This window comes from Micropterus salmoides, unplaced genomic scaffold, assembly GCF_014851395.1.
Source record: "Micropterus salmoides isolate LMB-PRFRI ecotype aquatic unplaced genomic scaffold, ASM1485139v1 Ms_hic_scaffold_11, whole genome shotgun sequence".
NCBI lineage: Eukaryota > Metazoa > Chordata > Actinopteri > Centrarchiformes > Centrarchidae > Micropterus > Micropterus salmoides.
Genome location: NW_024040152.1, coordinates 34,299,146 through 34,325,274, shown reverse-complemented (window position 1 = coordinate 34,325,274; position 26,129 = coordinate 34,299,146). Strand labels below are relative to the sequence as shown.

The window sequence follows — 26,129 nt, the reverse complement described above, 5'->3', positions numbered from 1 at the left end:
AGATAATTATTCTGTAACTGGGGTAACTTGTTGAAACCAGGACATTAAGACAAACTGCTCTGTGGTGGTGATGAAACTATGATTTTTGTGAAAAACCCGCAGGTTAATCATGAAGTGGATGATGGTCGCCGAGTTTAAAATGACTCTGGAAGAAACAGGAGAAGGATTTATTAAGACACGGATCTTATTCCACACAATGTGAGTAAATAAAAATGTTTCCCAGGTCGGACTCTTTAAGACTTCAGCCTTAAATAACTGTAAAACTGAACATCTTTGGATTTTTGTCGATCGGACAAAACAACCAGTTCGAATATGTGAACGTTGGCTTTAGAAAATATTTGTAGCCAATAAATGTTGATTAGACTAATTAATATTGTAATGAATCGTTAGCTTTCAATCAGGTCAAGTTTCTTAATTGTCCTTGTAAGAAACAGTGAAGCAAATACAAATAAAGTGGGAATAGAATAAAATAGACATTATTCAGAAATACTTTATTGATCCCCGAGGGGAAATTCTGTGTCACAGTTGCACAAAAGTCAAAAGGAATATAAATAAAGATAGTGGTGTATGTAAAGAAATATAAATATCAGAGTAAAAATATAAGAGAAAGAAAATATAGATATGTACATTTACATAATTAAAGGAATTACTGCACAAAACAGATAATGTCCAGTTTAAAACGAAGTGTCTGTATGTCAGACGCTTAGAGGGAGGAGTTCAAAGTTTGCCACAGGCAGGAATGACTTCCTGTGGCGCTCTGTGGTGCATTATGGGGGATGAGTCTTGCACTGAAAGAGCTCCTGTGTTTGAGCAGCAGGTCATGGAGCGGGTGGGAGACATTGTCTAAGATGACGTGTAGCTTGGACAGCGTCCTCCTCTCTGAGAGTCCAGCTCCAACCCCACAACGTCACTGGCCTTGGATGAGTCTGTTGGCGTCCGCTGCCCTCAGCCTGCTGCCCCAGCATGCAACAGCAAACAGGACAGCACAGACTCAGAAAACATCCTCAGCATCGTCCTGCAGATGTTGAAGGACCTCATCCTCCTCAGAAAATAGATGCACCTCTGGCCCTTCCTGTAGAGGACCTCAGTGTTCTTGGCCCAGTCCAGCTTATTGTCCATGTGCACTCCCAGGTATTTGTAATCCTCCACACTGACCCCCTGGATGGAAACAGGGCTCACTGGAGAAAGAAGAAAGTTAGAAATAAGACGACGAAGCAACAGCAACAGGCTGCATGTGCATTAAAAAGATGATCAACTCTTATAAACCTGTTTATTTCATTTGTAGTGACGGTTAATGTTTTTAATCCCATCAGAGGCAGAATTATAAGTGAGAACCTGAAAATGTGTAGAACACGACATCTGGAATATTTAAAATTCAAAGCTGTAAATATTTCAGTGGGTTTTAATAACATGTGGAACCGCATGTCCCAGTTCTCTCAGCAGGGTTTCATTTCTCTGATGGGTTTAATGTTGGGATCAGGCGATTTCTGAAGTATGTGTCTCGTTCTCCCTCCCAGCAGCAGGTGGCGTCAACATGGTTGAAAGTAACACCATTAACCTTTTTATTTACAGGAACAGAGATTAAAACCTCTTCAAATGTAGGAAATCTAAATAAAGACCAAGTCACGTAAAGAAGAAGGTCTGCACACATGGGGGGGTAGAAAGTACTGCTTTGAAGTACTTGTACATTTCAGAGAGAAATATTCTAGTTTTGAGTCCATCATCACAGATTAAACAACAAGCTGCAGATCCATCATGAAGGCGTCGTCTGATTAGTTGGACTTAAATTAAACTGGTTCAAACCAGCAGGAGAACGGGGAGACGTCCACAAACACTCGATCCTACAATTCCCATAATGCAACTGGACAGCGTCTTTCATTAAAGTTCCCTGAACACCTCGTAGCGCTGCATTTTCCAGCCTTTTATGACGCTGTTGTGTTTACAAACTTGTCGCAGCTGATTGGCTAACACCTGTGACACGCCCACCAAATGGGAGAAAACGTACCTCGGAGCCCGTCGCGGGACGTTGCAAGGAAACATGTCGCCCAATTGAACTCGCCCCGGATAACCAAGATGACATCACTGTGACATCATCAGGGTTACTTTCTCCTCCAGAGACGAAGGCTCGTATTGGAAACCACCTCATCACACATGCAGTATGTGCGGATTCAGCCTGAAAGGCAGTGTGCAAACCAAAGCTAAATGTGCAGTAGAGGTTCCCGGATGTTACAGATCAGCTGCAGCCTTGTTCTCCTCACAAGACATCAAATTAGAATTAAATGTCAGTTTAATTCCTCCTATATTTTACTTCTGCTTCCCAAAACCTGAAACTCACTGAGCCTGGCAGTCTCATACTGCAAACTACTATGCAGAAACTAAGTACGTTTACTCAAGTACTACTGTATTAGAGGTATTTGTACTTTACTTGAGAATTTTCATGCCATTTTCTACTTCTGCTCGCTTCATCTCGGAGGGAGATATTGTACTTTTTACTTTTACACCTCATTTATCTGACAGCTTCAGTTACTTTACAAAATCAGATTTACACACAAAACACATGAAGGGTTTATAAAATATATAATAAACCAACAGCTTATACAAGTACAGCTGAAACAATTAGTCGATTTAATGGGCAACTCTTTGAGAACCGTTTTTAAACTGCCATGTCAGCAACCCCCGAAAAACAACCATACTAATGTAAATGCAGGTACTTTTGTACTTTAAATTGAAGACTTCTACTTTTAGTGGGGTAATATTTAGCAAGGGTATCTGTACTATCACTACCTACAGGATTTTAGTAAAAGTGAAAGTAAAAACAAAAGGTCACCTGTGCAGGGCCCTGTTTCAGAAAGCGGGTTTAGTGAAAACTCTGAGTAAGTTGAGCCTGAGATGAGGGAAACTCTGGGTTTTCGGTTTGAGAGCGCGAGACCTTTGGCTTTACCTGAAGCTGAAGAGACGTTTTTATTACTGGACGTGATCATGTGACCAACAGGCTGAGGGCTTCAGTTTGTGTAGAGTCCCTCACAGCTGGTGTGAAAAAACTACATGTGACTCATCAAGAAAACATGCGCAGTGCGAAAAGGTCCTGAGGGTGGCGCTGGAGGGAAAGGTCAGGAGATAAGATAAGATAAAATAACCTTTATTTGTCCCACAGACGGTGAAATTGTAGTTTGCAACAGCAAAGACAAGAGCAGAGATAGATAAGTGTACAAGTAGCATCAACAAGTGTCAGACAAAGAAGTACCGTTCTTACAGTAAATAAAAACAAAGTTACTGTACATTAGAGCTCATCAGGTCTGATCTCCTGCCTCCTGGTCCAGCTCCTCAAGGGGGTGTGGTAAAGTGGGCGTGGTCAGCATTGTACAGTGGGCGGAGTCAGTGGACACATATCCAGCCTTCTGTCTGGGCTGCAGGATAAAAGCTCCTCCTGCCAGGCTGCTGGATCAGTCTCAGGTCCAGGCTGCACCCTGATCTGCATTTGAAGTATCTTTCATTTTGAAATCATCTCTGAGTTTCCAGCATGTCGACTGCACAGAGTCTGCAGGAGGTTTTCACCAACAGCACCGAGAAAAACACCACCAGAGCCCAGGACTGGACCGAGGTGAGAGTCCGGACTTCAGTTTTCTTTACTGCGACCTGAGAAAAGAATCTGTTAGAAAATGACGCAAGTATCAACAAATTGTACTTAAAGTTAGTGTTGGAAGATATTTTACTCAAGTAAAAATACACATGTAAAAGTACAAAAGTATTAGAGCAAAATATACTTACAGTACCAACAGCAGGAGAATTATATGACTGGATTATAATTATTGATGCACTTTAATGTTGCAGCAGGTGAAGGTGGAGCTGATTTTAATGAATTTACATATTGTTGGTTAACCTGAGGGTCGGGGCCTCTCAAGGGGTCACAAGATAAATTTATCAACATAATAAATAATAACATTAATAATAAAGATAAAGCAATAAAAAGGGTTGAGAGATGGTTTTTAACTTAAAATACATTTCTGCAGCTCAAATCACGTTTGTTTTTCTGACATTTCTCAGATCTTTGCTTCGATTTAAAGGATCAGAGAACTGGAAACATGTTTTTAATCAAATGTTTGGTTTGTTAAATTGGTAAAATAACTGTTAAATAAATGTAACAGAAGAAATCCTGCAGCACTTTGTCTGCCACCTCAGAGGAACAGAGAATGCAAATGAAGGAAGCGATAAACATTGTTTGGTGAGTTTCATCAGTTGTACTGACTGAGTTTCAGCTCCCAGGTTAGAAATGGTTGATGGGGTGAATCTCCTGAGTGATGATCAGCTGCAGGGCGAAGCTGTGGAAACACAAACGGCTGGTTTCAGTCGCGTCTTCAAACTTTCTTCTTCTTTCAGACTCTCTGGGCTTTTTGCGTCTCGCCTTCTTCTCTATTTCAACACTTTCACTCTCCAACATCTGTGGCTGACATGAACCTTAACTTCAAAATAACAAGTTATTGTCTGTTTTTTGTTTTATTGTCAACAAATTCCCACTGCCCCAAACATTCACCAGAGAGCGCCACACGTGGATCCGTCCGCCGCCACTATTTTTGGCGGCGGACGCAGACAGGAAGTCAGACCGTGCTGAGAGACAGATTCGCACGTTGATGGTTTCAGTCTGAACGTGAGATCTGTTGAAAAGAAAGACAGAATACTGATGATTTGTAAAATGCTGCTTATGTACCTTTACTTCCATTTATTTGTTTTGCACACGAGCCTCTGCAGTTAAATACTTCGGTATTATCAGGTTTGTATTTTCTTTGTTCACTCTTACCATCTGTCTTTAGTTCCTTTTTAATTTTGAAACTTCCTCGGTGCCTCGTTTGTGAATTAGAAAGTGTCTTTAATGTGACAGCATTGATGTTAAAACTGATCTGCTGTCTGCAGGTGTACGAAGCCGTCAGGTGGATCCAGCTCGTCATGGCTGTTCTCAGGTCAGTGACTTCAACGCCGCCTGGTTTGTTCCCCTCATGGTGAAACTGTTCACTTTAAACAAACGGCCGTGAAGTTTACAGTCAGATTGGTGACTGACGCATAACTCTGCAGCACTGTACAATGTTTCCCAAACTAAACTTATGTTTGATATCAATAAATGTTATTTAATTGGAAATTGAAAAAGAAAAGTAGGGTACAGGATATGTGGACTTTCAGATTCACGCATGTGTTGCACAATTCAGAGGAGTTAGTTCACAGTTTTTCTTGATTCCTTAAACACATTTGTTTTCTCTGAAATCACATTTAATGCACATTTAACTGAAGCTCACGGACCGAAACACCTCGCAAAACATTAAAAACATGCAACAAAGCAAATATTTCCACCAAACAACACAACTTGTGGTCAAATGAATACATTATTTCAATCAAATATTACACAGTGGAAAACAAAACACCAGCTTTGTTGATACTTTAAACATTTGTGTGTACCAAACAAGGCAGGCAAGCAAATCACAGCATGAACTCTATTATTTTCTATTATTGCACTGTCCTGTTGCAACACAGCGGCGGCATCTTTGATAAACAGATGAGGAGCGACTGCTGGTCAAAGGAGTTTCACACAGGTGAAATTAGAGATTTATGATTATGCAAGTAATTCCTATCAGCTGGGATTAGATGTTCAACACAGTTAATCCAGTGGAGTTCTGAAAGATCTGTGCAAACTGTTTTGAATCAAATGAAAGAGAGAAGACTTCTGCTGTGCTCAGAAGGCGATGATGGCGATCAAGTGGATCCCAATTTCATTAAGTGCGTTTTAGCAATCTAGAAAAAACTGTAGTTTTAACAGAGATATTGGGGTGACATTTAATTTTAATCTGTAAATATGTTACAGGATGCAGTGATGTGCCTGCAGAGCTGAATGATCATTTTTATGCAAGAGATTTTTACTCTAACATTGAGAATCCACTACACTGGGGAAAGAAAAATGGGAAAGACAAAAGCTACTTTAAAGATCAAATGAACTTTAACACCTGTAACAATCACAACAGAATCTAAAAATGTCCCCCGAGAAGAAATAGTAATTAAAACAAATCAAAATGATTAAATAACACAATAATAAATAAATGAATAATAATCATTTTAGCCGAAGACATTTTTGAAACTCTTACCCCGTGTTCAGAAATCAAATACTTAATAATTTACCTGCTTTCCAAATTAATATTTACACATCTACTTTGTCATACCCAAAAGCAATTCAAAATGTCCATCAATTATTTATTAAAAGAAAGGAAAAATAGGAGGAAACCAATGAGGAAAGACTGAATTCCAGCAACTCAACAAAATGAAATAACAATAACGACACTGAATCATTAGTGTGGTTCGAACATTTTCACGTGTTGTCAGATGTGACATGTTTGTTTTACATGTCGATAAATCAGTCGTCAGGATTGGGGGGTCTTTGTTTGTTTGTTTAAGCGTAGATGACGTTTATTATTTATATAAACGCAGTCGTTAATTTAGTTTTTAATGTAACGTAAATGACGCCTGAATGTGTCTCATCCAGAGAGTCCTCAGTAGATTAAACTTTCATTTCTGGGTCATCTGCACTGTAACTGGCTAACAGGAGGGAGGTCAAAGGTCAAAGTACTCACACACACAACAGAAGAAGAATAAGTTCCAATCAGTGTGAAATGATCTGATTAGAACTCGTTTGTTCACCTCGTTTCTTCGCATTGTAACGTTTCCCACAGAGAAACGGCAGCTTAACGTTTATTAAATAAAAGGTTTTACAGATAATAAACATTTTACTCATGAGATGTTCACACACTATGTGGACAAAAGTACTGGGACACCCCAGTCATAATACTTTTAATAGGGGCTGTTTTATCATGCTGTGGTCTTTGTTAAGTCTTATTAGTTTGTTTTTGGCCTTTGCCTGTTTTATACGACAACACCCCCCCGTGCACAAAGCAGCTCCATGAAGAAATGGTTTACCCAGTTTGGTGTAGAAGAGCTTGAACGTCCCGCACAGAGACCCCAACTCACCGCTACTCAACACCTTTGGGATAAACTAGTACAGAGACTACGAGCCAGACTCTCGTCCAACATCAGTATCTTACTGGCCAAAAATGACCACAGACAAACTGTAAAGTCTTGTAGAAAGCCTTCCAAGAAGAGCTGCAAAAGGGGGAACCAACTCCATATTAATGCTTATGGATTCAGAATGGGACGTCGTAAATGTAATGTGCAGGTGTCCCAGTACTTTTGTCCGTACAGTGTGCACATGAGGTCTCTTCTAACACCCGTCTGTGTTTCATGTTTGCAGTATTCTGGGTTCAGGCTCCATCATCGTCTGTGTGATGTTACAGAGACTCAGCCGGACGCCGGAGGTCAGTCACTTCTCTTTCTTTTGACATGTTTCTGCTCGCTGCAGTCATACATGAGAACGCGTTGAGTTTGTGAAAGGGTAGAAAAGATTTGTCGTTGGGGTTAAGATTCAAAGCAGAAAACCAACATTTACCGCACCTAAATTCATACTCGTTACCTGTTTAACTCTGAGAGCCGAGTCTTACACAGTTTTCTGAGTTGAATATTTACTCAGATGTTCTGAAAAGTTAGTTTCTCTTTCAGATTCTTTGTGGAACTTCACTGCTTTCCTGCTTACTCATACACTTGATTTTTATTTCTCCTAAAAGGGTAATGTGCAACCACAGGTTTGATTTCACAATCTCTAAATATTTTTGACCCTTACGGAGTCACTGAAAGGTCAAGGTTGGACTTTCCATCGAAAAATTCCCTCCATGTCCTTGCGGGGGCTTTGTGACATAATGTAAAATGTGATGGGGGGGGTGAGTTAACTGGATAAAAGCATTATTGTCCTGATGAGCTCCCGGTGTGGATGTTTTGTGTGTGCAGCTGCAGCCTCTGTTCCTGCTCAGTGTGTCGGACCTGCTGCTCGCTCTCTGCTGGCTGGTCGGAGCTGCTCTGTTCTCTCGACACTGCAGCCACCTGCACACGCACTGCTACCACCTGCACACTGTGGAACAGGTAACTCAGCCTGATTATCTTCTTCCTCTGAGCCACAGAGCTCCTTCTTTGCCAAAAAACACTGGCTGACATGTTCCTTCATCACCATGAACAGACACCCTGCTGCCCCAAATACAGAAGCACTATTTCCTCCTGATGTCTGTAATTACTGAGCTTACTGGACATGAAACTATATATCTGTGAGGTGTTTTTTAAAGAATTACCTCGTTGCAATAATGCACCAAATACGTTAAAACTCAAAAAGAAGAAGAACAATTAATATCTGCAGTAGGAACCGACGGGCCACAGACAGCGAATGGATGCAGTAGGACATCCTGGTATTTTTGGCCTACTGCATTTGACACACTATGTGGTGGAACATACCAAATCTCTTTCTGGCATACTGAATAATAGAGGAGTGTGGGTACCGGACCGCAGCCGGGGTCTGCACATGAGATTTGTTGAGTAAAGCAAAGATTAACACCAGACTTATCTGCATCTTATCAGTCAGCTGTTTACCAAAGGATATTTTCTACCAGAGTTAGAACCATACAGGTCATTTCACACCAGTGTTGGGACCCAATTACAGTAATGTATTGCTTTCCGCTGTAGCGCAGAAATATAACGCATTACTAAAAAAAACAAAAAACGGTAATATTAGACCCGTTAGAATCTCAGGTGTTTTGTTTTATTAATAATTCATCAACACAGAGAAACATTTCAGCGGAAGAAAATAAATCCAGGAGTAAAAGACTGACCTGATTCCCTGTTGCGGGAATCTGATGGTCAAGATTGTTGGCAGAGTGCAAACTACAGGGGAGACGAGATGGTAGCTCCCCTGATGGATCATGGGTAAATAGATTTCTACAGGCTGTGTGTTTGCGCTTTAATGAGTTACTTTCCTGATCAGAGAGGCTGCTGTCAGTTCATCCTGACTGATCCTGTCAGATATTCAAATAATCAGTGACGTTACGCTGCTGTACCTTGTGCGTAAATGCGCACAGCGTCTTTCTAAGTGGGGAGACGATTCATCCTAATCCCCCCCCCCCCCCAAAAAAAAGTAGTGTAAAGCATTATAATTCAGAGACAGTAATATTGTAATATAACTAATGACTAACTAGTAATCAATAATGTATTACATTTTGGAAGTAACTTGCTTAACACTGTTTCACATGAGGACTTCTGTGTTTGCATTTTGTCTGATTCTTTTGTATGAAGTGTTATTTCCTCTCAAAAATGTAATATTTAATCAAGATATTCACGTGAAAGCCAGCGATCGGGTTCGTAAACAGACAGCAGGTCAGCTGAGGTCAGAGAGACACTGACCCTCTGATCTGTTTTTTGGGGGCTTTTTCACTATTGTTTGAAGATATTATGGGATTTCCTTCTGTCACTCAAACAAACTAAATCATGTTTCCTTAATAATGAATCAAAATAAGGAACCTTCACATGAAGCTGATCCGTATACAAGTGGAAAATCTCAACTTCCTTCTGAGAAGTGCGGCTGACTAAAGTCTCAGTGTGTTTTACCATCCGCACCAAACTGAACCCAAGTCAAACAACCGGTATTCAGCGAAATGATCAGGTAATCCTGGTGTTAAAAAACACTTCCACGCACTCTACAGGAACACAGTGCTGATTGGTTCACCAACACAGCAGTTTAACTGACTCAAAAACACACGACAGCTCATTTCACTCAGCGTCACCGTTTCACAAACATGAAACATTCGGTTTCTGACCGACTCAGGAGCTGCAGCCCTTCATCGTCAACATTTAAATTTGGTCCCTCCCGCCAGCACAGGGATTGGAGGATGGGTGTGTCAGTCAACCTTGTGATTTCCTACAAACAGCTTCCATTGGATAAAAGCAGTGAAATTATTTTTCCATTCTGCTGCTGAAAACCCAAATAAACTGCAGTTTTTTATCACTTAATGATGAGGAGATTTTTTTTTTGTCTTTTGTGTTGAACTCATGAAAGAGTAATTGATCCCAGGAAGTTCAGGTGGATCCTTATACCCAGAGCTGAAACTGTCCACTGGCTAATAACATGAAAAAACCATCGTCCTGTGAGCATGACTTAATACGGAGGCTTGTTCCCATACCGGGAGTTGAACCCGGGCCGCCTGGGTGAAAACCAGGAATCCTGACCGCTAGACCATATGGGACATGTGACACCAACATGATCGAGAACTCTGAGACCATAATGAACTCATGTTCCCAAACTAGTGTAGTTTCCTGAAGTAACCTGACAAGAACACCCTGAAGGGAGAATCTTTGTTGTCACTTTGTTGTTGTTGTCATGTCCCATATGGTCTAGCGGTCAGGATTCCTGGTTTTCACCCAGGCGGCCCGGGTTCAACTCCCGGTATGGGAACTGATTTATCTGCTGGTAAATTAATAGTGACGTTAGTCTCTGACAGGCTTTATTCAGGGTTCAGCACATCAACTGAAACTGTGCAGCTGGGTTATTTTTATGGACATCTACGTTTCCTACATGCTTTTGGAAACGTGTCCCTACCGTTCTGTCTCCGGGTATTTTGAGCGTCTCAAACTACACAGAGCTTTGCTTGATGACTTCATACCCTGAGAACGGTGGCGTTAGTCTGTAGATTAACTTTAAGAGCGGTCATTGCAAGATGACGTTAGCTTTGTATCAAGCCTCAACAATCTTCTGCCAGTCATCTCTAAGCTTAGACGTGTCCCATATGGTCTAGCGGTCAGGATTCCTGGTTTTCACCCAGGCGGCCCGGGTTCAACTCCCGGTATGGGAAATTACTTGTTCCAACTACAAATGATTGGTTGGAGTGTTGCTCACTCTCTACATACTGTATATAGATGCAGCATCCAGTTTAAATATTGGGACCAAGACTCAGATGACTATTTCATGTATTGAATTCAAATACGTGTTCACGTGTAATTAACTCATAATTAATTCAACCCAGGTGAAAACCAGGGATCCTGATAACCAGAGGATTTCAAAGTGCAAGGTGGGCCTCCCCAAAGGGGGGTCCAAACTGTTTCAGGGGAGGCTCAGTGAGTGGAAGTTAAAAACAAAAGTCATTAGTTATCAAAAGGAGGTCACGTAGAAGAGGCTAAATGTGTGTGATGTGGTTAAAGAGGGGGATTTTAATGTTTTTTTAATGAGTCAGAAACTAATAAGTGCCGTAGGACAGACCTTTGTTATGTATTTGCTTTAGTCTGAAGTTTTGTCAAACTATCTTGGCTCAGTTGGTGAGTGTCTATGTGATCATGATCAGGGTCCCACAGGCATCCAGGAAGTAAGCAATGCTAAGCAGGTAAACTAAGGCCGGGTGAGGGGAGGCCTTTTTCCAGGACTTGTCTGACAGGAGGCCCACAGTCTCAGACTTTGAAACCTCCTGTAGACCCTATGGCTCATGGCTAAAGTTAAAGATGGGCATGAAACAAAGATAATGTTGTTCTGAGAGGTGAACAGGTTACAGAAAGGTTCAGAGAGTCCATTTAAAGAGCAATTTATCTGGGATATCCAACATGTGGTAAATTCAGTTTCCCATACCGGGAGTTGAACCCGGGCCGCCTGGGTGAAAACCAGGAATCCTGACCGCTAGACCATATGGGACACGTCTAAGCTTAGAGATGACTGGCAGAAGATTGTTGAGGCTTGATACAAAGCTAACGTCATCTTGCAATGACCGCTCTTAAAGTTAATCTACAGACTAACGCCACCGTTCTCAGGGTATGAAGTCATCAAGCAAAGCTCTGTGTAGTTTGAGATGCTCAAAATACCCGGAGACAGAACGGTAGGGACACGTTTCCAAAAGCATGTAGGAAACGTAGATGTCCATAAAAATAAACCAGCTGCACAGTTTCAGTTGATGTGCTGAACCCTGATTAAAGTCTGTCAAAGACCAACGTCACTATTAATTTACCAGGAAATAAATCAGTTCCCATACCAGGAGTTGAACCCGGGCCGCCTGGGTGAAAACCAGGAATCCTGACCGCTAGACCATATGGGACACGTCTAAGCTTAGAGATGACTGGCAGAAGATTGTTGAGGCTTGATACAAAGCTAACGTCATCTTGCAATGACCGCTCTTAAAGTTAATCTACAGACTAACGCCACCGTTCTCAGGGTATGAAGTCATCAAGCAAAGCTCTGTGTAGTTTGAGATGCTCAAAATACCCGGAGACAGAACGGTAGGGACACGTTTCCAAAAGCATGTAGGAAACGTAGATGTCCATAAAAATAAACCAGCTGCACAGTTTCAGTTGATGTGCTGAACCCTGATTAAAGTCTGTCAAAGACCAACGTCACTATTAATTTACCTGGAGATAAATCAGTTCCCATACCAGGAGTTGAACCCGGGCCGCCTGGGTGAAAACCAGGAATCCTGACCGCTAGACCATATGGGACATGACAACAACAACAAAGTGACAACAAAGATTCTCCCTTCAGGGTGTTCTTGTCAGGTTACTTCAGGAAACTACACTAGTTTGGGAACATGAGTTCATTATGGTGTCAGAGTTCTCGATCACATCGTAGTCCCATGTCCCATATGGTCTAGCGGTCAGGATTCCTGGTTTTCATCCAGGTGGCCCGGGTTAAACTCCCGGTATGGGAAATTACTTGTTCCAAAGCTGCTGCTACTGGTTATACATACTGTATATAGATGCAGCACCTGCAGGGTTCAAATATTAGCACCAAGACTCAGATGACTATTTCATGTATTCAATTCAAATACGTGTTCACGTGTAATTAAACAACTCACTGTCATAATTAATTCAACCCAGGTGAAAACCAGGGATCCTGATAACCAGAGGATTTCAAAGTGGAAGGTGGGCCTCCCCAAAGGGGGGTCCAAACTGTTTCAGGGGAGGCTCAGTGAGTGGAAGTTAAAAACAAAAGTCATTAGTTATCAAAAGGAGGTCACGTAGAAGAGGCTAAATGTGTGTGATGTGGTTAAAGAGGGGGATTTTAATGTTGTTTTTTGGGTGAAAACCAGGAATCCTGACCACTAGACCATATGGGAAAAGTGATGTCAACATGATCGAGAACTCTGAGACCATAATGAACTCATGTTCCCAAACTAGTATAGTTTCTTCAAGTAACCTGACAAGTTATTTGAGAGCCAACAAAGCTGTTTTAAACGTGTTCTACGGCACTTATTAGTTTCTGACTCTGGGAAAGCGGGAAAGGTTTCCTGCTTTTCAACTCGGTTTGAGTCCCGGAATGGGAAATTCATTTTGATGGTAAGTTGTTTAATTACATGTGAAGACAAATTACTCATATTTCTCCAAGTACTATATATGTATAGAGTGAGCAACAACTAAACCAATAAGGAAATTCCCATACCGGGAATTGAACCCGGGCCACCTGGGTGAAAACCAGGAATCCTGACCGCTAGACCATATGGGACATGCTTATGATGTGCACGCTTAGAACAGCTACTTTGGCTGTCAAATAACTTGTCAGGGTACTTCAAGAAACTCCACTAGTTTGACTGTCGTGGCTCAACTGTTGAGTTTTAATGTGATCAAATAACATGACCATGATGGTCCATAGTCTCAGACTTTCAAATCCCATAATACCATATGGGCCTTGGCTAAAGTTAAAGATGGGCATGATAATAGATTATGTCGTCTTGAGATGTTGACAACAGAATAGTTTGGAGCATCACTTCAAAGACCCACATGATAGTTGAGCTATCTTGTGAACATGATTTAATTATTTTCTCACAGCAGCACTGACTCCTGGGATGGGAAAGTATTTCTTCCAAAAGTATTAATGATGACACTGATGATGACTGATTTTGGTGTTGACTGAGCACAGTCTCCGACCCTGTTTGCTGATGGCTTTCCTATAGATCTGCAGATGTCACTTCAGTCACTGTTCCCATTGAAACACGAGCCAACTGAGCCATCTCTGTGACTGAAGCCCCGACAATGAACCCTCTTTCAAAGTCACTCAGATCTTTTTCTCTCACCATCCTGTTACAAAACCAGAATCAACTGGGCCTGCTCAGCATGTTTATACCTGCTGCAGAGCATGATTGGATGTTTGTTGCTTAATTGTACCACCTGTGTGGAAGCACATACAAATATGAGTTCCTGAAACCTGGACCCTGAAACTGTTTGGAGCCCCCCTGGGTAGGCTCACCTCCCACTTTGAAAACCTCCCTGGATCCCTGGTTTGCACCTGGGTTCAAGTCCCAGTATGGAAAATTAATTATGACAGTGAGTTTTTTAAATACACGTGAACACGTATTACTTTGAATTGAGCGGTCAGGATTCCTGGTTTTCACCCAGGCGGCCCGGGTTCAACTGCCGGTATGGGAAACTAAGCTTATAATGATGTCAGCTCAGTTGTATCTGTGTAGTTGCTTTCTTTGCACAATAATAAGACATGCATAAAAGTTACTCATTACTCCATTATATTCTCTTATAGTTTTATATTTTGAATTGTCACCTGCCAACTGAGTTTTTGTGTTTCCACAATAAATTGGTGCTGAAAATTTCTCCAGAATGAATGAAATTAAGTTTTTAATGACCCCAAGACACTTATACTCATATATTTTAGCATTAAATATTTCTTCAAAGCAGTGTTAAAATATCTTCTCGTCTCATGAACACAATATCGTGCATCGACTTTTAAGTACAGCATCTGTTGACTGGCCTAAATGAGAGTTCAATGCATCAAACTAACCGGATGTTTTAATGAAGCAGGAACGATCTTTGTATGTGAGCCAGAGGGGGAAGACTTTTCTTCTTCATGTGTTTAAACAACCCAGTGAGGTTATTCATTTACCAGAAATTTAAACAACCGAACAACACTAATAGTTTTATCCAACACTAAACTATTGTTTCCCATACCGGGAGTTGAACCCGGGCCGCCTGGGTGAAAACCAGGAATCCTGACCGCTAGACCATATGGGACATGATTAAAACAGTTACGTTTAGAACAGGTTTCTTGGGTGTCTGATAAGTTGTCAGGGTACTTCAAGAAACTAAACTTGCTTGGGGTGGTGATGGTGTAATGGATGAGATGTGTGACACTGTGACACATCCACCATTGTGTCCCTGAGCAAGACACTTAACCCCTCGTTGCTCCAGAGGCGTGCGACCTCTGACATATATAGCAATTGTAAGTCGCTTTGGATAAAAGCGTCAGCTAAATGAGTGAATGTAAATGTAAAAAACATGAGTTCTTAAACTCCCAAAGTTGCAACCATAATCACCTTCTTGTCAAATGTTCCATATGGTCTAGCGGTTAGGATGCCTTCCAGTACAGGAAATAACTAGAGTAACTAAAGTTTAGAGGTAAGGTATTTCTCTTTCTGGGAGTTGAACCTGGGTGAAAACCAGGAAGCCTGACTCCTACACTGTTGTATTGAATCACGATTGTGAGACAACACATTGTTTCAGGTCCATACTGCAACGTGCTCCAGCTTTCTTTAGAGGTTATACATGTTTCTTCCTAAAACGCAAACTGTATTCAATTTGGCTCAACATTCAAAATGACCACAGTGGTCCTTTAAAGTCATCTGAAAAGCCTGTTTACTTTCGTAGTCAGAGTATTTGGTCTAATGTTGAAATATTTATTCTACAGTAAACAGACTGATATTGGTATTTTGGGGCCTATCCAGAACTGATCCTGAACTGGGTCAGTCTGGGATGAAATAGAGCAGCAGAACCAGGGCAGACGTAAAGAGCAGCACAACACATTCCTGACCTACATTTATTGTTCCGAAGCATCGAGCCCGGGTCAGCTTCTGGTTCAATTATTTATCTCTTGTTTAGGCGAGAGTGTGCCGCCAAACACAAACAAGCCCCAAGGAAAGTAATTCTGATCGCCCTGTCAGGTGAGATTTTCCCGAACTGAAAACCTCCTGTTTTTGTTCTGTCAGATCCTCTACATGGCCTCCTTCTTCTACACGCTCAACTACATGTGGAACCTCTACACCGAAATCAGAGAGAAGCTCTACAGCTGCATGACCGGATACTCGGTACACGTACGTGCAACCACTACACATATCTATTCCTTGCTTACACGGCAAAGGCCTCGTCTGACTGAGCTCTATGTTTTTATGTGTGTGTGTTTAGAATAAGAAATGACTGAGATGTTTTTGCAGGGATGTTGTTGCCATATTGTTAATTTAAAATCTGTTTCCTCTTATTGAACATCTCAAACACCAGCTTAGCTTAGCATTAAGACTGGAAACAAGGGGAAACAGCTAGCCTTGCTCTGTCCAAAGATAACTAAATCCACCTACCAACACCTCTAAAGATGGCTGATTAACACTATGTCTCCTCTGATAATCTTTTCAATAACCGAAGTGTTGGTTTTACTGGGGCATTTTGGGTGCCGGACTATTTCTGGGTCAGGACCAGTAACTTCCTGGCAACTGCTCCCAGCATTCATTGCCATGGCATCATGGCATTTATGTTTTCATCTGTTCCAGCACAAAAGCCCCAAAATGTCAAACTAGTTTGTAATTTTCTGCCACCAGGGGTCTCTCACATCAAAACAGTAACAAAGGACGTAGTTTGGTGACATCGTGAAGTAGCGTGGGATCATTCTTATCCCAGGACATCACATACGGACGCATGGTTGAGACCCGTTGTGTCCCTGTGCAAGGCGCTTAACTCCTTGTTGCTCCCGAGGCGTGTGACCTCTGACATATAAAGCAATTGTAAGTCACCTTGGATAAACGTGTGAGCTAAAATGAATAAATGTAAATGATCAGAAACTGGACACCCAGGGCACCAGCGTTTGTTTCCCATGAGAAACAAAAACATTAAACGTTTTTATTTAGATCACGTAAGTAGCATAAATTATGCAAGTAACGATGTTTAACTTGCGTAAGTTAAATCACGTTAGTACGTTAGTTATTTTAACCCAAACCATGATCTTTTCCTGAACCTAACCAAGTAGTTTTGGTGCTTAAACCTTATCAAATTAAAACGTTTCACAACGTTAACCACTAGTTTTATTTTGAAAGTCTAACGGGGCGTTGCATATTTATTCTTCCTAACTTGACCACGGAGCCCTACACCTGCACAAACGACGCTAAAGGGTACCCAGGGCGTTAAAAAGCAACAGCAAGGGGTCTTGACAAAGTGTCCTTATGTGACGAGTTGAGATCTGAACGGGTTGTTTTGGTTTAGGCACCAAAAACTTAGTTAGGTTTAGCATAAGATCATGTTTTGGGTTAAAATAAGTATGTTAGTTATGTGAATTAAATTACGTAAGTTAAGTAACTAAAAAGAGTCAATGTTTCATGACTTTTTCTTTCACACGGGAAACAAACACCACTCTCCTGAGTTACGCAACCACCTCTTTATTCTGACTATTCTTTTATTTATACTAGGCCTCCTTTCAGCATTCAATGATGCTAAAAGATACCATATGTGTCGTTACTGGACACCAAAGGATGTGACAAAGCGTAGGTATTTGTCACCCTGGGAATGAAAATAGGCTGTTTCACTTCAGGCAGCTCCTCCCGGTTGTTCTCCAAAACAAACGGACCTGGTGAATAAAACCAGCAGACACACTGAATAAAGCAGTTTCACGTTAAAATTCAGTGTTTCTCCGACGCCGTTCGCACACTGCGAGCCGAGCTGCCGCTAACATTTGCTCAGCTTGTTTCTCTGATAACTTGCAGATTCAGACAGAATTTGAATGAGTTTTGTCATTTTTAAATAATCTTTCCCATCTTTTTTTTTTTACCAGTTTTCCAACAGAGTGAGCACCGCTGGCAAAATCACCGCGCTGCTTTCAGGGTGAGTACAAACTGTCAGGCAGCGGGATATAATGATCTCTCTACTGAGGTCCAATTAAAAAAAAAATTGAACACATGTGTGTATTGTTGCGGAATTTGGATTTTAAATGTATTTAACCTCCTCTGGTCCTCAGTCTGTTTCCTGTGCTGCTGATGGCACCTGTTTTCATACAAGGAAACATCAGCCAATGTCAAGCCAACTTCAGCGAGCCATACAGGTGAGGAGAAAACCTGCAATCACTATCAAGGCACACTCACTAACACGTCTGCAGTCACTCATGATAGAGTGGGTTATTTACTTTCATTTCGAAAGGATTAAATATTTTATTTCACTTAAAACAGAAGCTGCTTGAAAACTGTTTTCATTTTTAGAACGTGTGTATTAAAAATTGTTTGTTTTGACCCTCACTGTGCACCATACCAAACCAGGTGTCTGCTGATGCACACCGGAGCGCTTTATCTTACCTCAGAGCACCAGCAGCCAATCAGAGCCTGCAGCCTGCTGCACACCTACTGCATGGGCATCTTCCTCGCCACCTTCTTCCTCACACTTCTCAGCATCATTGTGAGTGACGTGGCGTGACTTGCCACGTGCATGTCATGAAAGGACATAAAGTGATATGGCAGGAAATAAAAGAATATGATGTGATGTGACATGAAACTACTTGAAAAAGATCTCTCATTTGAAAACTGATGCCCCTTTTAGAATATTTCATTTCCCATACCCGGAGTTGAACCGGGGTCACCCCGACCACTGGACCATATAGGACAGAAAGACTAAGGGTAGGTTAGGAGGGTTTTATTTCAAAATAATTACGTCAAAATCCAGACATGAAGGTTAGTTATACTTACCTGGCAGGGGAGATACCATGATCAAGAAGGTGGCTCACCCAGGCGAGGCTTAGCCGTTGCACTCCGGTTGTGCTGACCCCTGCGACTTTCCCAAATGTGGGAATCTCAACTGCATAATTTGTGGTAGTGGGGGACTGCGTTCACGCTCTTCCCTATTTTTGATTTTTTTTTTTGGGATGGGAGGCATTAGCTCAGTCTTTAAGGACTTGGCTTGGAAAGCAGTGGTTGGCAGTATCAAGTCTAGCACGACCCATGTTGAAGCTGCGCCCTGAGAAAGGCCTCGAACCCTGGACTGGTCCCCGGCGCTGTAGGATGGCAGCCCACTGCTCCTAAAGAGGATGGGTTAAATGCAGAGAATGAATTTCCCCTTGGGCATCAATAAAGTATTGCCGGTTCTGATAAAATCTAAATTTTATAAAATGCACAAGGTAATGATTGTGTGAGCAAAACTGCCTATGAGTATCTAAAGCTAGTTCCCATATGGTCTAGCGGTCAGGATTCCTTGTTTTCACCCAGGTGGCCCGGGTTCAACTCCCGGTATGGGAAAGTAATGATCTTCTTTTTGAAGAAGATCATTACTTTATTTAGTCCCACAAGGGGAAACTCACTGTTTTCACTCTGTTATTATGTTAGTATTTTTACACACAGGTCCGAAATACACACACGCACATGCAGGACCAATAGCAATGTCAGATGTCAGAGTGAGGGGGCTGCCACTCAGTGCGGCGCCCCGAACAGTTGGGGGTTCAGGGGCTTGCTCAAGGCTTCCTTCGGCAGTGCCCAGGAGGTGAACTGGCACCTCTCCGGCTACCCAGTCTAATCCTTACAGACTGAGCTACTGCTAAACTAATAGGTAGTTCAAATGTCTGATGGGCTTTAATAAGGGTTTCCGTACCAGGAGTTGAACCCAGGCCTCCTTAGTGAAAACCAGGGGCGAGTTCAACGGCAACAAAACGAAGCGAAAGGGTGGTTCCCTGAACACCCTGTTGAGTACGCAAGCGCACTGCATTTCCCTGCCCTTTTAACACCGTTGTGTTTACAAACTTGTTGCAACTGACTGGGTAACACCTGCGACACGCCCACCAAACAGAAGAAAACAAACATAGAAGCCCGTTGTGGAACGTTTCAAGGAAACATGTCATTCAATCAAAAACGTTTTGAGATTGAACTCGCCCCAGGAGTCCTGACCATATTGTATATACTCATACAGGACCAGCTTTCTAGGTTGTTGAATAACTTGTCAGGTTAAGCCTAGTTCATGCTACACGATTTTTAGCCCGATTTGCCGCTCGGCAAGCTCGGCGACCGTCAGGCTGTGATCAGGGGTAAAACAGCGATCGATCAGCGGTCGCCAGTCGTTATATGTGTGAACTACTCAAGGACGCATCAAAACGGCTCTCGACACATCACTGACACATCACCGACTCCAGCCAGATATCTAGCACGCCAAATATCTGGAAGAGTCGGCCGACTCGACATCCACATCCAGCCAATGAGAGCAGGCAGCTACTTTTTCACTGCAATACACTTTTTACTCCCCTCCAGCTCTCTGTAGCTCAGACGATCCCTGCTACCTGCACTTGGTAATCCATTCTTTCACACAGATTCTTTGTCTTTATAATTGCTATCTTTATAATAACAAAGAGCTGTTTTATGTGTAGGTTCGCGTCATTTCCCGTTTCACATTTCACGTGTGTTTTCTTGACAAAACGTGGTTTGGAGACCAGTGTCGGGTGACACAGCCGCTGTCAGCTCATGTGGTGTGTGACCCCCTGTCACCGATCAGTCAAAATGACTTCAAGACTCCCGTCAATAAGTTGTGTAGTGTGAACAGCACGGCAATCGGCCGACGCTGAAAGTCGTGTAGTCTGCACGAGCCGTTACTTAAAGAACCTAAACAACCTTGGGAACAGGGAGTTCATTATGCTATAAGTGTGTGCTCCCATATGGTCTAGCGGTTAGGATTCCTGGTTTTCACCCAGGTGGCCCGGGTTCAACTCCCGGTATGGGAAAGTAATGATCTTTTGCTGAATTAATAGGTTGTTCAAATATCTCATGGGCCTTAATAAGCATTCAATACTTCAACTGCACTTTGCAGCTAAGCTAGCTGCTGTGGAGCAGTAGTGTTTCTGTTCAGTGTTTGGACCACAAACCAAATGGTGCTGATAACAAACTCTCCTCTTGTGCTCCAGGTGCTCGTGGTCAAAGCCTGTCATATTTACAGGCGGGTCGTGACATCAAACGGTTACTTAGGCAACCAGCAGCGGGCCTCCTTTCGTGTGATGGACCGGCGGATGCTCCTTTACCCGCTGATCTTCGTCCTCTGTTGGGGTCCAGGTTTGTTCCTTCATCCTAATTCAGACCGCCGTGGTTAGTGAACATATGAGACTGGAAGTTTCTGATGTGATGGATGATGTAAGCAGCATTAACAGGATTTGAATCTGTGTCTGAGGTTGTGCTTCTGTGTTGTTTCCTCAGCGGTGGGTCTGGCATTTCTTCAGGTGGTGAAACCCACAGCGGGTCAGGGCAAGGCCGGGGTCGCCCTCTACATATCACAGGTCAGTCTGCAGCCGGACACCTGCGAAAAAGTGTCAACAGTGTAACATTTAAATTACATGCATGGACAGTCTATGGGTTCGTGATTCTGTCTGTCATATGTTTCTGCTGAACAGCTCAGAATCACTACTTGGTGTCACTGGCACTCCACAATCATGGTTTACAGCTGGACAAAACTTCTTCCATGTCTTCCACATCCCCCCTTTCTCATGGTGTCCCCCAGGGCTCGGCTCCTGGACCATTTCATAAATACTTATATTCTCCCACATCAGCATGGCCTCAACCTTCACTGCTATGCAGACGACACGCAACTCTACATACACACCAAGGCTTCGGACACTCTGTAACCATCCAACCTGATGGAGTGCTTAAATTACATTAATGCTTGAATGAGCTGCAACTACCTCAAACTTAATCAGGATAAATCTAAGGCTAACCCAGAATTGGGAGTAACACATTACAAAAGCGTAACAGTGATGTATTGCTTTTTGCTGTTACGCAGTAATAGAAAGCATTACTAATAAAATTTCTGTAATATTATACCCCTTACAATCTCAGTAACGAGCATTAGAATGCATTTTAACCTGAAATTAAGTGGTGTTTTGTTTTTTCTATAGTAATTCAGCAACACAGCGGAACATTTCAACACCCACAAAAATGTATAAAATCTGTGAGTAACGGAGTGACGTTATTTCCTGTTACTGGATTCGATGGTTGAGATTGTAGACAGGGTGCAAACTACGGGGGCTCCCCAATAATTTGTTACATTTTGGCAATGTGCTATTTTTGCAATGCGTTTCTATTTTTTTATCTTTCTCATCATGGATCATGTGTAAATAGAATTCTATGTGATTTCTTTAAAGAGGTGGTATTGTGCTTTTTGGCTTTTTTCCTCTCCTTCATTGAGTTATATTCCTTTTTTGTGCATGCAATAGGTTTGCAAAGTGATAAAGCCCAAAGTCCAGCCCAAAGGGCACATAGACACTCACCAACTGAGCCAAGATAGTTTGACAAAACTTCAGACTAAAGCAAATACATAACAAAGGTCTGTCCTACGGAAAACCAGGAATCTTGACCGCTAGACCATATGGGACATGTCTAAGCTTAGAGATGACTGGCAGAAGATTGTTGAGGCTTGATACAAAGCTAACGTCATCTTGCAATGACCGCTCTTAAAGTTAATCTACAGACTAACGCCACCGTTCTCAGGGTATGAAGTCATCAAGCAAAGCTCTGTGTAGTTTGAGATGCTCAAAATACCCGGAGACAGAACGGTAGGGACACGTTTCCAAAAGCATGTAGGAAACGTAGATGTCCATAAAAATAAACCAGCTGCACAGTTTCAGTTGATGTGCTGAACCCTGATTAAAGTCTGTCAAAGACCAACGTCACTATTAATTTACCAGGAGATAAATCAGTTCCCATACCGGGAGTTGAACCCGGGCCGCCTGGGTGAAAACCAGGAATCCTGACCGCTAGACCATATGGGAGAGGGTTAAAAGGATTCCCTTTAGAGCAGCTTTCTTGGGTGTCGAATAACTTGTCAGGTAACTTCAAGAAATTACACTACTTTGGGAACATGAGTTCTCTATAACCTTTCAGTCACCTGTCCCATATGGTCTAGCGGTCAGACCTCCTAGGTTTCACCCAGGTTCAGCTCCTGGAAAGAAAAATAACTTTAACTTTATCAATTATTAAAGTATGTCCCATATGGTCTAGCGGTCAGGATTCCTGGTTTTCATAGAACAGCTTTGTTGGCTCTCAAATAACTTGTCAGGTTACTTCAGGAAACTACACAAGTTTTGGAACATGAGTTCATTATGGTCCTGCAGATGTTGAAGGACCTCAGCCTCCTCAGAAAATAGATGCACCTCTGGCCCTTCCTGTAGAGGACCTCAGTGTTCTTGGCCCAGTCCAGCTTATTGTCCATGTGCACTCCCAGGTATTCAGCAGATTCGTTGTCTCGTTGGTTGCAGATCTGCACGGTGATTTCTGCTTCCCAAAGATTAAAGTAAAACATTTAAAGAGGTGGTATTCTGCTCATTTTCAGCTTCCAAATCTTATTTAGGGGTTCTACCAGAGCAACACCATATTTTTTGTCATACTGCACATTGCTGCAGCTCCTCTTTTCAGCCTGTGTTGGAGGCTTCGTTTTAGCTATGGAGTGATACATCTTGTCTCTAAATGATCTTTGTTGGAAGTTGCACATGCTCAGCAAGGTCAGCGAGAAGCCGGTAAACAGCTTGGCCTCCTGACCACTAGACCATATGGGACATACTTAAAATAATCAAGTTTAGAACAGGTTTCCTGGGTGTCTAATAACAAATTTTGAGAAAACTAAACTAGCTTGGTAACATGATTTCATTATACTCTTGAAGTCATGACAACTGTTACTTTCATGTCCCATATGGTCTAGCGGTCAGGATTCCTGGTTTTCACCCAGGTGGCCCGGGTTCAACTCCCGGTATGGGAACTGATTTGTTCCAAAGCTACAATTGGTTTAGGTGTTCCTCACTCTATATGTGTATATAGTACCTGGAGAAATATGAGTAATTTGTCTTCACATGTAGTTAAACAACTTACCATCAAAATTAATTTCCCATTCCGTCACTTAAACCGAGTTGAAAAGCAGGAAACCTTTCCCGCTTTCCCATAGTGAGAAACTAATAAGTGCCGTAGAACACGTTTAGAGTCTCAAATAACTTGTCAGGTTACTTCAGGAAACTACACTAGTTTTGGAACATGAGTTCATTATGGTCTCAGAGTTCTCGATCATGTTGGTGTCACATGTCCCATATGGTCTAGTGGTCAGGATTCCTGGTTTTCACCTGGGTTGAATTAATTATGACAGTGAGTTGTTTAATTACACGTGAACACGTATTTGAATTGAATACATGAAATAGTCACCTGAGTCTTGGTGCTAATATTTGAACCCTGCAGGTGCTGCATCTATATACAGTATGTAGAGAGCGAGCAAGGCCCAAACCAATTATAATAGCTTTGGAATAAATCAGTTCCCATACCGGGAGTTGAATCCTGACCGCTAGACCATATGGGACCTGTGACTTTAACATGATCACCCAGGCAGCCTGGGTTCAACTCCTGGTATGGGAACAAGCCTTTTATACAACTGTGAGCTCATTGTGGACAAAATAAGCATCACTTAAACAAGCACAGAAAAATCAACCAGCAACCAGCATAAAAAGTGCAAAACAACCGAAATGATCCTCTAAAATGTGCAGGGAAATTGAGCTGTTATAGTTTGAGTAACTGGAGCATGTCTTCTGTCCTCAGGCTTTCACCTCAGCCTCTCAGGGTTTCCTAAACTGCCTGGTCTACGGATGGACCCGTGCACATCTCCGCCGAGCCGGCAGGAGGGTTCTATCCCGAGACGTGGACACTCAGACGCCTCTCCTGAGGGCACAGAAGAAAAGAAGCTACCAAACGCTCCGCACCCTTTGCTGAAAGAAAGAGAAGTGACAAAGTGAGACTGAGTAGGTGTTTTTTCAGTCATCTGCTGCAAAGACTCGAGAGGAAAGATCTATACTTTCACTTCAGTCAGTGAGAGGGAAAACACCGGGGCTGAGTCTCTGCAGGGGTTTTGATTTCCACCTCAGATCCTGAACCACTGAGGCGAGAAAAAGGGAAGAAGAAGAAAGAGGGGGACTTTACTACGAGAGGAAGAGCACGCATTGAAAGACACGTGGCTGCATTCACTCTGTAAACAAAACCTCACGGGTGGTTTGAAGTTATTTTTAAATCTTACAGTTTAGAACAATTGATTTTTTCTTACCTTAAAATCAGAATCAGAATCAGAAATACTTTATTGATGGGGAAATTCTTTTGTCACAATTGCACTTGTCAAAGGTAGATACATAAAGAGTATATAAATATAATAATAAAAAAAATAAAGACAAATATAAAGGTGTGTGGGTATGTACAATATTTACATTATTAAGAATTATTATGGTGAACCAAAAAGGACAGGTGAATAAATAGCAGCAGAGAATATTGCACATAATTATTAAACAGGTAATATTGGACAGAAAATAGATAAAGAGGTCTAGTTTAATAACTAAGTGTCAGACACAGGCAGGAATGACTTCCTGTGGCGCTCTGTGGTGCATTATGGGAGTCTTGCACTGAAAGAGCTCCTGTGTTTGAGCAGCAGGTCATGGAGCGAGTGGGAGACATTGTCTAAGATGACGTGTAGCTTGGACAGCGTCCTCCTCTCTTAGAGTCCAGCTCCAACCCCACAACGTCACTGGCCTTGGATGAGTCTGTTGGCGTCCGCTGCCCTCATGGTGTAATTTTCAAAAAACACCATATTTTTTGTCATCCTGCACATTGCTGCAGCTCCTCTTTTCAGCCTGTGTTGAAGGCTTTGTTTTAGCTATGGAGTGATACATCTTGTCTCTAAATGATCTTTGTTGGAAGTTGCACATGCTCAGCAAGGTCAGCGAGAAGCCGGTAAACAGCTTGGGTTCGGCTGAACTTTGGGCTTTTTCACTTTGCAAACCTGTTACATGCACAAAAAAAGGTACATAACTCAATAAAGGAGAGGGAAAAAGCCAGAAAGCAGAATACCACCTCTTCAGTGGTTACATTCTGCATTTTAAGCAGATTTGTTCCTTTGTGTGTAATTATAGATCAAATATCTACAATTACAAACATGTTTTTTTTAATACCAGTTCTGTTTTGATTGACGTGAAGAATTAAAAGAGCCTTAAAAACATCAGATCTGTTGAGTAACCGATGAAAGTAAGGAGGCGTGAATGAATCTGTGACCTCAGAGTCTCTTTACAATCCTCCCCTCCGAGTTGTCATCCTGCATTGCTGCACTGAAACTCAGTGAGGCCGTCACACCACATGACCGCCGCTTCATTCACAGAGCCGCCGCCTGACGCAGGAGCCTCAACTCATTATGCGATGTGTTGTTCTGATCCTCCACCTCCCTCCAGCTCTGCAGTGGGCGTTTCG

The 26,129-nt window shown here is 42.2% G+C and overlaps 1 protein-coding gene and 14 non-coding genes across 17 annotated transcripts; 8 read left to right on the top strand and 7 right to left on the bottom strand.

Moving 5' to 3' along the window:
* Positions 1-8: 8 nt before the first annotated feature.
* Positions 9-25,041, top strand: LOC119898183 (transmembrane protein 116-like). 3 transcript variants are annotated; one of them, XM_038712372.1, is made up of 11 exons: positions 9-3,601; positions 4,909-4,955; positions 7,283-7,346; positions 7,873-8,004; positions 15,867-15,965; positions 17,693-17,742; positions 17,876-17,959; positions 18,171-18,306; positions 20,786-20,930; positions 21,072-21,151; positions 24,444-25,041. In XM_038712372.1, the coding sequence occupies exons 1-11, from the start codon at positions 3,521-3,523 to the stop codon at positions 24,612-24,614; spliced, it is 1,089 nt and encodes a 362-aa protein (XP_038568300.1). In that variant the 5' UTR covers positions 9-3,520; the 3' UTR covers positions 24,615-25,041. The 3 variants fall into 3 exon arrangements, with proteins under 3 accessions (XP_038568300.1, XP_038568299.1, XP_038568301.1); XM_038712371.1 differs by having other exon boundaries at positions 15,867-15,971; XM_038712373.1 differs by having other exon boundaries at positions 9-4,768; positions 15,867-15,971.
* On the bottom strand, positions 10,077-10,148 carry trnae-uuc. Its single transcript has one exon. It is a non-coding gene; the product is annotated as a tRNA-Glu (tRNA).
* trnae-uuc lies at positions 10,286-10,357 on the top strand. Its single transcript has one exon. It is a non-coding gene; the product is annotated as a tRNA-Glu (tRNA).
* trnae-uuc lies at positions 10,683-10,754 on the top strand. Its single transcript has one exon. It is a non-coding gene; the product is annotated as a tRNA-Glu (tRNA).
* Positions 11,510-11,581, bottom strand: trnae-uuc. The gene has a single exon. It is a non-coding gene; the product is annotated as a tRNA-Glu (tRNA).
* trnae-uuc lies at positions 11,907-11,978 on the bottom strand. The gene has a single exon. It is a non-coding gene; the product is annotated as a tRNA-Glu (tRNA).
* trnae-uuc lies at positions 12,304-12,375 on the bottom strand. Its single transcript has one exon. It is a non-coding gene; the product is annotated as a tRNA-Glu (tRNA).
* On the top strand, positions 12,513-12,584 carry trnae-uuc. The gene has a single exon. It is a non-coding gene; the product is annotated as a tRNA-Glu (tRNA).
* trnae-uuc lies at positions 13,307-13,378 on the bottom strand. Its single transcript has one exon. It is a non-coding gene; the product is annotated as a tRNA-Glu (tRNA).
* Positions 14,824-14,895, bottom strand: trnae-uuc. The gene has a single exon. It is a non-coding gene; the product is annotated as a tRNA-Glu (tRNA).
* Positions 18,586-18,748, top strand: LOC119898379. Its single transcript, XR_005443538.1, has one exon. It is a non-coding gene; the product is annotated as a U1 spliceosomal RNA (small nuclear RNA).
* Positions 19,068-19,139, top strand: trnae-uuc. The gene has a single exon. It is a non-coding gene; the product is annotated as a tRNA-Glu (tRNA).
* Positions 20,534-20,605, top strand: trnae-uuc. Its single transcript has one exon. It is a non-coding gene; the product is annotated as a tRNA-Glu (tRNA).
* trnae-uuc lies at positions 22,568-22,639 on the bottom strand. Its single transcript has one exon. It is a non-coding gene; the product is annotated as a tRNA-Glu (tRNA).
* On the top strand, positions 23,551-23,622 carry trnae-uuc. The gene has a single exon. It is a non-coding gene; the product is annotated as a tRNA-Glu (tRNA).
* Positions 25,042-26,129: the final 1,088 nt, after the last annotated feature.